This window comes from Apus apus, chromosome 5 (assembly GCF_020740795.1).
Source record: "Apus apus isolate bApuApu2 chromosome 5, bApuApu2.pri.cur, whole genome shotgun sequence".
Lineage (NCBI taxonomy): Eukaryota > Metazoa > Chordata > Aves > Apodiformes > Apodidae > Apus > Apus apus.
In genome coordinates this window covers 1,704,823-1,717,473 of record NC_067286.1, presented here as the reverse complement: position 1 = coordinate 1,717,473, position 12,651 = coordinate 1,704,823, and the positions used below count along the sequence as shown (strand labels likewise).

Here is a 12,651-nt window from a genome sequence, read left to right as displayed (position 1 = left end):
TATAAACACGCAGGGCTTACTCAGAAGATTAGCAGGGACCAGGGCAAAAGACAACAGAGTCTCCTTTGTAATGAGGAAGGATTACAGCATCAAGTGACCGGCTGCAGCTCCCGAGTGGGTCCCAGGCTCCTTAGCACACCGTGTCTGGCAGGTTCAATCCCCCCCATGAGCCCAGGGGGCACGAGGAGGCGGGCGGTGGCGTGGGCCACAAAGGACCCGGCGAGGACACGTGTGGGACCAAACCTCCCCAGCCTCCAGAGCAGCTCAGGAGCCCATGACTGTGAGTATCGACTCCTCCCAAGAGCGGACAGATTCCCTCCAAGACCTCTCTTCCTGCCTCTCCGTGACCTTCTCTCTCTCTCTCTCTCTCTCTCCATCTTTGCCACGGCTGCTGGTGTCTGCTCCCCATCCCAGGTGGTGGGTGACACACCTGGCCCAAGGCTGGTTGTTGTGGGATCTTGGTTGTTGGGGACTCCCACAGCCCGATTCGTGTCAGTCCGACCTCCAGGTCCAATGGTTAGTCCGGATGGATGCAGGCAGATGGATGCAGGCAGCAGCTCCCTGGGGAGGGATCCACAGAGGGGATGGCTCTTCCTCCCCATCCCCGCTCCGGTGCTGTGGGGAGTCACCTCCCACCACGTCCCTCAACTCCAAATGGTACCTTGTGTGTGCCAGTGACATCCCGGGGCAGTCCTGCACAGGCAGGGAAGTGCCTTCACCAGCCAGGGCTGGAGGGAGAAGCAGTGGGAAAAGCCCCATATCCCACACCCCAGCAGAACCGCATGGAGGTGGGTGACATCCATTATTTACACGGGCAAGAGCTGAAGTTTTCCATGTTTGGTAAAGAGTGAATCTGTATTTCAATTACGCAACAAAGAGTCTCCCTGAGCACTTTTAAGACTCAAGGCATAAACCAGCCAGATTTCTGCAAGCAGCCCCCCCCTGAAAAAAAACATGTAGGGGTGTTTGCACCCATTTCTCATTGGTAGGGCCCACCTGCATGGTTCCTGAGGCAGTTAAAACTCACCTGAGTCCTTGCACTGGGCCAGAAATACGTATGGGAACAGCAGGAATGTACATGAGGCTGGAGTGGAAGTGCATTTGTGCAGCTGGGCAGGGCAAGTACCAGCTCTGCTCCCCCATATAACCCTTATATTGGGGGGGGGGGGTGTACATATAAACACATATAGAACCCCTGAGGTGGGATTCAGGGAGAGTTATGACAGGGAAGCACAAAGGAAGAGCAGCACCAAAAAGTCAAAGCCAGGACAAAGATGCTATTTGGCTGAAGTAACCAACAAAACAGAGCTTGCTGGGTTTCTTCACAGCACCAGCTGACTGAGACCTGGGCTGTCCCCACCTAAGTGTCCTTATTTCAGTGAGGAGCATGGACACAAACTAACCTCCCTTCAGCTGCTGCTGCAGAGCAGTAAGGTCTGAATTGGCCCCTGAAGTGCTGCTTTGCCTCCACCATTCAGGGAAAAGCCCAGGGCCCCAGAACTATTAACATTATTGCTTCTGTTAAATAGCAACATCTGTGTAATGTCCTGGGAACATCTTCTGATTTAGAAATACCAACAGTTTTCACATTGGATAATTATTTATGAACCAAGGGATCATTGTCCCTGCCTGGCATGAATTACATTAGTTTGGTTGTTTCTTTGACAAATGTAGGTTTCTATGAATGCAAGTCAGATTATTAATTGATGATCAAGAATTATTTACCCAGGATTAGGCTGGAAGAAGTGCAGTGGGGATGCTGCATGGTGGGGAGGCATTCCCTGAGCCTGAATGCCTTTTTTCCTCCAGCCTGATTTCTTGTGCAATGTATGGTTGAAGGAAAAGGGAGGTGGAGTTGCTGGAATTTGTGCTCTGAGCCTGGCCCAGCTCCATCCCTCACTTCTCTAACAGGGAGGGCTGTTCCTGCTGCAGGACTAGGATCAGCACAGCCCAGATATGGCCCTCAGCCCACATTTAAAGGCAATTATATTGTTGGGCAAATGCCACAAAAACTCTCAGATCTCCAGGGGTACCTTCATCTGGATCAGTACCAAGAAATCTCTCCTTTCTGGGGTTTTTCCTTTGGGTTTCTTTTTTTGTTTGTTTGGTTTTTTGCTAGCAGTATTCCAGGAAGACACTTCCTGACAAGCAGATTTACAGGAACAAGACATTTGAAGCATACACTACAAGAAAAAGTAATTTGGAGTTTTGTGATCCTGAGAATGAATCTGAAATTGTTGTGGAAGGCAGTGGCAAGAAGGTTCTGTCCACTCCAACCAACCAGCCCTGCTGATAATCAAACACTAGAAAACAAGGGCTCCACCAGGAAGTATATTCTCTATCCTTGGATCCAGCTCACAGGCACCTCCAAGACAGGACACAGATGGCAAGCTTATCAGTTTAATTGCCTATCATAAATCTCCTTCTGGTTTGGGTTGGAAAGGACCTCAAAGATTGGGGCGGTGGGCTGGAACTAGATGATCTTTGAGGTCCTTTCCAACCCAAACCATTCCATGAAGATGATCTTACCTGTCTTTTGATCTCCATTCATTGTTTCATTCTCTCTTTCTCTCTTCCTTCCATCTCACTCACTTGCTGGGACCCTCGAGGTGTCCCTGTCTCCTCCCCTTGCACAAGCTTGCTGGCAGCTCCAACACCTGCTCATCTCATGTCTCCCCCAGGACCTGTGATGACAGTGACATACACCAACCGTGTGGCTGATGCCCGCCTCGGCACCTTCTCACAGCTCCTGCTCCAATGGAAAGGAAGTATCTACAAACTTCTCTACTCCGAGTTCCTTATTTTCATCTTTCTCTACTTCACCATCAGTCTTGTCTACAGGTAAACATCCTTTCAGCCCAGCATAGCCCCTTGCTCTCAGCCTGTCCTGGAGCAGGACAACTGAGTTAACACAGGTTTGGGACAGTGATCCTGGTGAAGAGGACCTGGCCAGCCACTCACCTGTTCACAGGAGGAAAGGAAAGGTCCCTCCTCACTGCTCCACTGTGGCCAGGCAGCTGATAAATCTCCTTTTTCTGGGAAGCAGACAGTTTCTCTTCTTTAGGCTGAAGTGTTGCATTTGATGATTACCTCCAGAAGAATAATATCTAGATCAGTGGAGACCACAACTGAACACCACAGATGTCCCACAGTGGGGAGCTTTAGGAGGGAGTTTCCTTCGTTACACAACAGGCAATATCTTGGGTACATTTCTGAGAGCAGACATCAGCTCTGGGACCACAGGTCTGCTATGGGGCAACTGGACTCTGTGGCTGCTTTGGTTTTGGTGAGGAAAGACAGGGAGCTCCCTAAGCTGGGTCCATCACAGATGTAGCAGAGAGGCAGGGAAACAGCTCTAAGGAAGAGGCAGAAGTCAGGGAAGAAAGAGCAGAGCTTGGGCTGAGCTTTTGCAGGACGTTAAGTGACTTGGGGTGCACGTCCAAGCTCTGTGTCAGACCCTTGACACCACACAGCACTCTGCTGAGTGGGAAGAACAGGGATCTCCCTGACATCAGGCTCCATCACTCACCACCCACTCTCCATCAGTGACCACTTCTGGCTCCTCCAGACTGGTCTGCAGGGTGTTTTGGGGAGCTGGGCTGAGGTCCTTGGCTCACCAGGGCTGTTCACTCACATCACCCCCAGACTCACAGCGTGGCAGTGTCACCCACCCTTGGCTCCCCTTGCCAGGCTCCTCTCCCAACAGGCCCAGACTCTTCTCTGAGACTGATGCTTCTGCTTCTCCCTTTCAGGCTGATCCTGAGTGAGAGCCAAAGGCTGATGTTTGAGAAGCTGGCACTCTACTGCAACAGCTATGCTGAGCTCATCCCCGTGTCCTTCGTGCTGGGTAAGGAGCTCTGCCTGGGAACACACTGGGAGGGGAACAGGCCAGCATTCCTTCTCCCTGCTTTGCTAGAGCCCAGCAAGTTTCACCAAGCAGATCCCTCCCTCTGCCTTTCTAAAAGTCCTCAAGCAGAAGACATCACCCCCTGTGAGGTATGGCCCCAGCACACAGCTTGCTCTGTCCAGCTGTACTAAAGTGTTCTGGGTCCTGCTGGGAGGGCAGGCACAGAGCAGCATAAAACACCCTCCTCCCCCCCCCCCCAAACCCAGACTCTCACTTTGGCATGGAGGTTGGAATTGCCCTCCAGGCACCCTGCCCTGCATCCCCCTGTGAGCAGCACCAGCCTTCCTGTACATCATCTACAGGGAGATGTAGTGAGAGGACAAGTGGGAATGGATTAAAATTGGAAGAGGGGAGACCTAGGTTAGACATGAAGAGAAAATTCCTCCCTGTCAGGGTGGTGAGACCCTGGAACAGGTTGGCCAGAGAAGTTTTGGAAGCCCCATCCCTGGAAGTGTTGAAGGGCAGGTTGGATGGGGCTTGGAGCAACCTGGGCTGGTGGGAGGTGTCCCTGCCCATGCAGGGGGGGTTGGAACGAGATGATCTTGAAGGTCCTTTCCCACCCACGATCCCATGGATGACACCCCCCGCTCCTTTAGGACAGACTAATCCTCTCAGCTCACCTCTAGGCTTCTACGTGGCCCTGGTGGTGTCCCGCTGGTGGGCCCAGTACGAGAGCATCCCCTGGCCTGACCGCATCATGAACTTGGTCTCCTGCAACGTGGACGGGGAGGACGAGTACGGGCGGCTCCTGCGCCGCACCCTGATGCGCTACAGCAACCTCTGCAGCGTCCTCATCCTGCGCTCCGTCAGCACCGCCGTCTACAAGCGCTTCCCCAGCATGGAGCACGTCGTCAGGGCAGGTCAGCTCCGGCAGCTCAGCTCCGGCAGCTCACGGCTGCCTCCCGGCCTGAGGAAGGAATGGTGTGGTCAAGCCGGGCCAGGGAGGTGGTTTTTTTACCCCTCTGCTGGGCACCGCCGAGGTTGCACCTCAAATCCTGTGTTCAGTTCTGGGCGTCTGACTGCGGGAAGGATGTTGAGCTACTGGAGGAGGGCGATGAAGCTGGTGAAGGGTTTGGAGGAGAGGTCTTGAGAGGAGCAGCTGAGGGTGTGTAGGCTAGAGAAAAGGAGGCTGAGAGGAGACCTCATCACTCTTTACAGCTCCCGGAAAGGAGGCTGTAACTTCACTGCTCTTCACTTCTTGTCCTGTCCCTTGTAACATCATGGAACAGCCCGATCCCCACCTCTTTACAACTCCCTGGAAGGAGATTTAGATGCTTTCATTTCAGACCAGCTCCCCTTTGCAATCCAGAAAGAGAAGGCACAACGAGGACAGAAATGGTCCCATTCTCAGCAGGTGTCTCTGAACACCACTGCACCCTCAGCAGAACTTTGTCTCCCTTGCTGGCTGGGATCTGGCCAGGTGTGCTGCAGACATCAAAGTGGAATGAGAGGAAGCCTGCCTCTCACTCCCATAACTCAATGCTTTAATGAGACTTGTCCTCTTTCTACGTGTCCCCCAAAGGGCCTGGGTCTTCCCTGTGCTTTTTAAGGAGAGCTAAAGTGACCACCTGAGATTTAGATGCTTTCATTTCAGACTAGATCAGTTCCTTTCTTCATTCTATGCCCAACCCTCTCCCATCTACTCTTTTCCACCCAGGCCTCATGACACCAGAAGAGCACAAGAAGTTTGAGAGCTTGAATTCACCCCACAACAAGTTTTGGATCCCATGTGTGTGGTTCACCAACCTGGCTGTGAAGGCAAGGAACGAGGGGAGGATCCGGGACAGCGTGCTGCTCCAAGGCATCCTGAACGTGAGTGACTGAGGCAACAGCCTGAGATCCTTGTCTGCTCCTCTAGGGGGAACTACCGGGATTTCCAGAGCTCAGGCAAGGAACGGGAATGGTGAGGAAGGACAGGGAGCCAAGCCTGTCCCTGGGGATATTAAATTGGATGGGAAATGCCCCCACTGCAGCTCTCCAGCTCATGACAGAGCAGAGGTTTTTGTGGCCTGCTGACACAGCAGCAACGTCATGTCTATTAGAAGCCAGGGACATGTGACATCTTTCAAAAATGTGGGACTGGGAGAAACCATGGGATTGACATCTAGGTGTGGTAATGGGAGACACACATAGCAGGTCCTTCATCAGCCTTCACACACTCCAGAGCAGTGAATGACAGTGGCCAGTGGAGGCCACAAGGAAGCACGTATCTGGAAGAGACCAAAAAGCATCCCCAACAACAAAGGTCCGTGTAGAAAAACTTCACTAATGAAAACTCTTGGCTAGTCCTGGGAGGCAGGCCATGCTCCACAGGCAAGACCTGGCAATGATGCCCAGCTGCAGAGGAAAAAGGTCCAGAGCAGCTCATCCTTCCTGGCATTCATGTGCAGAGAAAGTCCTGTTGTGTCTGTTGCCTGGAGTGAGATTCATCTGCCCAGAGAGCAAGATCTGCCCCTGGGCTATTGATCTAGACTCACTAGACAGTCTGGAGAGAGAAATGGAGGCTCCCAAGACATTCTTTGCCTAACCTGTTGGCTACTCATTTTCTGAGGAGAAAAACTCTGCTATGAAGTGAGCTAGGAAGGGATTCTGGGCTCAGATGGAGACACCCAGGGAGCAAGGAGATCCTCCAGGGCAAGAGCGAGACCCTCCTGATGGAATGTTGGGATGAGGCTGGGCACAGAGGGAGCAGGCATCCTGGATGATCCCCTCCTTCCAGAGAAGGTGTGAGTGGGAGGGAATGGGCTGAAGCAACAAAGGGCAATGGGGTTGGGGTGGCTCAGTGTCCCCAGTGAGGAGATGGGAGATGATGCTGCCATGCCACTGGTTTCTCCCCTGCAGGAGCTCAACACCTTGCGCAGCCAGTGTGGGCGACTCTACGGGTACGACTGGATCAGCATCCCCCTGGTCTACACCCAGGTGAGAAGGGACCCCCCAGGCTCCCTACCCACACCCCAAGATACACTTGGACCCCTCACCCCCACCCTACACACGTCGGCTCATCCAAGGTCAGGCTGGACGGGGCTCTGAGCAACCTGATCTAGTTGAAGGTGTCCCTGCTCACAGCAGAGGGGCTGGACTAGATGGCCTCTGAAGGTCCCTTCCAACCCAAACCACTGGATGACAGGGAGCTCAGCAGCACACACCCAGCCCAGCCTTATTTCCCTACCACCTCTGCAGGAGCACTGGCTGTCCAGAACTAACCACATGTGCCACCCAGATGGCAGGGCAGCTCTGGAGCTGTGCCACGTGTGTGGGAGCTGTTTAACAACCCTCTTGATGAAAACCCAGACAGACACTTGGGCACCAACTTGCTCCTTTCTCTCACCCAGTCCAGCTGCTCAGATATCACTGATGCACTGCACTGGGAAACGGGATCTCCTTCCACTCAGGCAGTGCTGAAGGTTAATGGGAACACATTGGGAATCTATATTCCTGCACAGACCAGTGTCCTGCACACCAGGAGCAAAAGCAAAGCATGTCTCTGCAGTACACAACCCCTTTTTTAATTAGCACCCATCCACAGGTGTCTGTCATTCCAGGCCCTCTCTGTCCTACCTGTGGTGGAACAGCCCTGTGCTGTTCACTGCAAGGAACAAGGCTGGTTCCAGAGCCTTGTGATGCCAGGGGTTTGTTTTCAACCCTCTTGCTTCTCGTGTCAAGGAACCACACAGGAGTTCTCAGCTGCTTTTCATTTGAAAAGGGGAAGTTTCCAGTCTCGTGATCACAGAGAAAGGCACAAAGTTCATTGGAGCCTGAAATCTGGGTAAACAAGCAGGCAAATATAAAAAAGGCCCAGCGTGAGGACCAGGAAGGAAGGAGCTAATTCAGAGTTTGGCAGCACTGCCAGGGCTCCCCTCCCTGGGGTTGGAAGCAGCCCCAGGACAGGCTGAGCCATGAGGGGCTCCAGACAGGAGCAGGAGAGGGAAGGGGAGGAATGGAAAGGGCTCTCAGCACCCCTCACTTCAGGAGCAGAACCACCATGCAGAAGGTTGTTCTGGCTCTTTCCATCCAGGATGTCACCTGCTTTCTTCTGCCACTCTCTTTCTCTGACCCCTGCACAGATGTCATTCCAGGGACAACATGGGCACATTTAAAGCTTTCTGCAGTGGAAATGCATCTTCCTGCAAAGAGCAGAGGAGAACCCTGTCATTACTGAACCCAAGGCTTTCAAAAGGCCCCAGAGCCAGCAGTTTGCTGCTGTTTGGAGTTGTGTGGGGTGGAACTGATGCTGGGAAAGCAAGCTGGGAACTCAAGGTCCTCTGGTGTGTCCCCTGGCATCTTTCCCAGGTGGTGACCGTGGCTGTTTACAGCTTCTTCCTGGCCTGTCTGATTGGGAGGCAGTTCCTGGATCCAGAAAAAGCATATCCTGGCCATGAGCTGGACCTCTTTGTGCCTGTCTTCACGTTTTTGCAGTTCTTCTTCTATGCTGGCTGGTTAAAGGTAAGTCCAAGAAGATATGTCTGGAGCCCAAATCTGACCCAGCCAAGGGCCCTTCCCAGTTTGTGCTCAGCAGGTACCCAGCTGTGTTCTTTGGCCAATGGACAACATGCCAGGTGCTGGCAGGGAAGTGAGAAGCCAGCAGGGGCTCAGGGTATTGCAGAGACCTTCTCAGTTGGAGTGTCTCACCCTGGAGATCAGCTCTGCCTTTCCTAAGCTTTGGTCCTGACCACTCTGGGGAGAAGGCAGTGGGGTACACCTCTATCACCCCGCTCCTTTTTGGGAGGAAAAGCATTGCTCCAAATTCAGGGGATGTCACACTTGACTGTGCCCCACAGGCCTTCTCTCTGCAGGCAAAGGGGCAGGTATGACCATGATGACCTTTGCTGTGTGCTCTCCACATGCAGGTGGCCGAGCAGCTCATCAACCCTTTTGGGGAGGACGATGATGACTTTGAAACCAACTGGCTCATTGACAGGAACCTGCAGGTAAAGTGAAGGAAGGATCCTCCAGATGTGCCTGACCTGCAGAGGAACCCTCAGGACTGCTCCCGAGGGTTTAGAAACCCCCATGAGTCACCAACTTCTCCTGCAACACCTCTGCCACCCACCTCCTCTGCCTGCCATGGGATGGAGAAGCAGCCCCTGTTGCCCTTCAGGTTTCCCCAAGGGGTCAGTGGCTGCAGCTTTAGAAGGAGACTAGGATCTCCAGAGGGAGATGGGTAGGAGAGCAGGAGAAGAGCAATAATGCTTCCTAACAAACATGAGGGTGAAGGTGGTCAGCTCAGTGTTCCCCCTCAGCAGCAAAAGAGACATCCCAGGCTCCAAGAAGAATGTGGGGCAAGGCTTGTGCCAGGAAAACCTCCCTACACCAGGGACAACGTGTCTTTTAGGGCATCTCTGTACACAGAGACCAACTGCAGCTTTAGTCCATGCTCTGGGACAAACCACGGATTCAGATCACCTTTCAAGCCCTCACTGCCTTTCACTGACACATCATTCCTGCCCCTCCCTCACTTTTTCCACTTGTGCCTGTATCTAAAACTGCCTCCTCTGCTTTCTTCCATGCAATAACTCTTCACCTTCAGCCCTTCCACCGAGCCCTTCTGTCCTAGGGAGCATATTGCTTTCCTGTCTCCTCCAGCATCACTTTCCTTCCAATCAATCAAATCTCTCAGTGTGAAAACCAACCCAAGTGACAGGAAACCACACAGCAAACCCACCCAGCCCTCACCACATGGCTCCCTCCTACCCAGCATCTCTTTCTCCACCAATAGCAGCCACACATAACGCTGCTCACCCCATAAGACACTTCTGCTGTCCCCTGCAGGTCTCCCTGATGGCAGTGGATGAGATGCACCAGGATTTGCCCATTCTGGAGAAGGACCTGTACTGGAACGAGCCGGATCCCCAGCCACCCTACACTGCAGCCACTGCTGAGTACAAGCGCCCGTCATTCCTTGGCTCAACCTTCGACATCAGGTGAGCACAGTCACAGGGTGCCAGGACAGTCCATGTCTACACCTTGGATCAGGTCTTGTGCAGGATATTGTACCTGAGGAATAAGAGGGAGCACTAGTAGCTTTCTCCTTCGCCTGTGAATTCTTGCTCCAAGATACTTTTTCGCTCATCCAAAGACAGTAGCAAACATCCTCCGTGGAAAATCATGGAATGGTTTGGGTGGGAAGGGACCTTAAAGGTCATCCAGTTGCAACCCCCCTGCATGGGCAGGGACACCTCCCACCAGCCCAGGCTGCTCCAAGTCCCATCCAACCTGCCCTTCAACACTGCCAGGGATGGGGCAGCCACAGCTTCCCTGGGCAACCTGGGCCAGGGTCTCACCACTCTCACAGTGAAAAATTGCCTCCCAATGTTCAACCTAAATCTTCCCTCTTCCAGCCTGAAACCATCCCCCCTCATCCCATCCCTCCCTGCCCTTGTCCCAAGCTCCTCCCCAGGTTTTCTGGAGCCTCTTCAGGCACTGGAAGGTGCTTTAAGGTCTCCCTGGAGCCTTCTCTTCTCCAGGCTGAACACCCCAATTCTCAGCTTCTCAGAAAATGATGGCCCCCATTGTGGGGGGCCTAACATATCTAATAACAAGACATGAAGGGAGAGGCTCACCCCTGGCAGCAGCATTCCCTGTGTTGCCCACCTCTCCACCAGCCACCACCTCTTTTGGTGGTGGCATAACAGCCCCTTTTGCCTTTTCCCAGCATGCAGAAAGAAGAGATGGAGTTCCAGCCGCTGGAGCAAATCAAAGAGAATGAAGAGGCCAACCACTCCACACCCTTACTGGGACACCTGGGCCGCCTCCTCGGGGTCCAGTCACCCAGCTTCTCCAGGTCCTCTTCCCGGATGAACCTGCTGCGCAGACGAGGAGACCCCTCAGCCCCCTTCTCCCATTACACCTACCAAGACGTGGGCAAGCCTGGAAGCCCTTGCAGCATCAACCAACCAAGGAGAGACTCCAGCTCACAGGACCAGTGGGACAGCGAAGACAGGAAACTAAGGGAGTTTGATGCCTTCATGTCAACCTCATTCTACGAGAGGCCTGGTTTCTACAGTGCTCCACAGACACCCATCAGCTCCATCCCCATGATCTTCCCTTCCAGACGCCAAGGCCGCAAGAAGCCTCCTGCCCTCTCCAGCATTGCTGCCTGTTCCACTTCTCTTCGGGATGGCATTGCCAACACCTCACCCTCCAGGGTCAGTGACTTGTATAAAAGCCAGAGCTCCCTTGGCTCAGGGGCAAAGGAAACATTTATTTGGCCAACAGATCGGAGCAAAGGCCCCGACTCGCTGATTCTACCAGTAGAAGAAGAGCAGAGCAACTCGAAAAGCAGAGAAGCTTCCACCACAGGAAGTCCAGGAGTTCGGTCCACAGCATCAGATAGCCCGAAATTCCCCTTCCTGGCTGAGTCCCCAGACCATGAGAAGCAGGGTAGCTTCAAGAGCCTGAAGAGCTTGAAAGGTTCCCACCCACCCTGGCTAACCCTGGAGAACACAGCATCAGCGACCCCCAACTCTGAGCACTCAAGTGCCTTTCACACCCCCACGAACAAAACCCCTGGAGGCAGCACCTCCCTCTGCTTCTCCTTCCCTCCTGTCACGTCCCCAGTGCTGGAAAGGTCCTCCATGGGGAACATGGGCCCAGACACTTGCAGCCTGAGTTTAGAAGATGCAGCCAGTGCTCTGGACCAACACCCAGCTGAAGTTTCCAGGACTGCAAGAGGCAGTGGAAATGGAAGCACTAACACTCCTACAAAAGAGCCAAGAAGAGCAGAGAGTCCATCCCCCAATGACTCTGGCATCTCTCTAGCTGAAGGTGACTACGTGGGGCTGATGGAGGTGATCATGGAGACAAGTGAAAGCACAGGTGAAGAGCAGATAGACCAGTACAGCTAGAGGAGACCAAGAGACACAGGGTTCTGCTGAGATACCTGCTGTGTTAGTGGTACTGCAGTATCTCCACATCTTGACCACACTGGCACTCACCCCAGCAAGGACAGTGCAGCCAAGTCACCACGTTCTGGCTGGAACAAGCAGGTAGAGCCCAGCCCAAGGCTAAAGGCAGCACTAACCACACAGCCCTGCTGGCTTCAGGCACAGCAGCAAGCACAGCTGGGGTTGCAACAACAATAAAACACTTTAAAAACCCTCTAAATTTGTAGCAAGACAAGAAAAAAATACTTGAAGTGTTAAATACTGCAGATAGCTACCAGCAGAGCAGGAGCTCAGCAGGGATCTGCCTGAAGAACCTGGAGTGCAGGTGTAGCCCCAAACAGGAGTATAGTTAACATGGATGCCTTCCCTCCTCACAGCCACTGGAACTGGAGCTTGATGCCAACACTGGTCCCAAGACCCACTACAGGTCTCAGGCAAGACTTGCACTAGTCAAGATACTCCAGGGAAAGAGGCTGAAGCAGCATTTGTGCTGCAGCCCCACAGTTGTGTCTAGCTGGTGTTTTCCAGTAGTGGAAAAGTGCCAGGGTAGGGCAGGACAAGTGCCCACTGGAACAGGAGGCTGCAGGCAGCAGCAGTTGCCCAGCACATTGCTTCCTTTCGGGGTTCCACATCTGCCAGCAACTTGGCAGTGCTCAGCCATGTGGCTGGCAGCAGACCCCGTGCTGCTCTGAGCTGTTTACTCTCTCCCCTACAAAAATAAAAGGCTGAAGTCAAGCACCATCTGTTTTGCTTCCTCGTTTTAGTTTCCCCGCAACAAGAATTAAGGAACCAGTTTTTCCTTCTTCTCTCTTCAGAAACAGCTGCAAGCCCCCTGCACCACAGGGAGCACATGACAAATCT

At 53.3% G+C, this 12,651-nt stretch overlaps 1 protein-coding gene across 1 annotated transcript; it reads left to right on the top strand.

The window, feature by feature from the left end:
• The first annotated feature begins 255 nt into the window (after positions 1-255).
• On the top strand, positions 256-12,267 carry BEST1 (bestrophin 1). The gene is made up of 10 exons (XM_051620799.1): positions 256-280; positions 2,682-2,841; positions 3,753-3,847; positions 4,534-4,767; positions 5,565-5,719; positions 6,749-6,826; positions 8,198-8,350; positions 8,755-8,835; positions 9,677-9,828; positions 10,560-12,267. The coding sequence occupies exons 2-10, from the start codon at positions 2,690-2,692 to the stop codon at positions 11,749-11,751; spliced, it is 2,292 nt and encodes a 763-aa protein (XP_051476759.1). The 5' UTR covers positions 256-280; positions 2,682-2,689; the 3' UTR covers positions 11,752-12,267.
• Positions 12,268-12,651: the final 384 nt, after the last annotated feature.

Excerpts from the sequence above, each read along its gene's own strand:
- BEST1 (XM_051620799.1), top strand. The coding sequence starts at position 2,690 with ATGACAGTGACATACACCAACCGTGTGGCTGATGCCCGCCTCGGCACC. Across the intron at positions 2,842-3,752 it reads ACCATCAGTCTTGTCTACAG|GCTGATCCTGAGTGAGAGCC; the intron begins GTAAACATCCTT and ends TCTCCCTTTCAG. Across the intron at positions 6,827-8,197 it reads TCCCCCTGGTCTACACCCAG|GTGGTGACCGTGGCTGTTTA; the intron begins GTGAGAAGGGAC and ends CATCTTTCCCAG.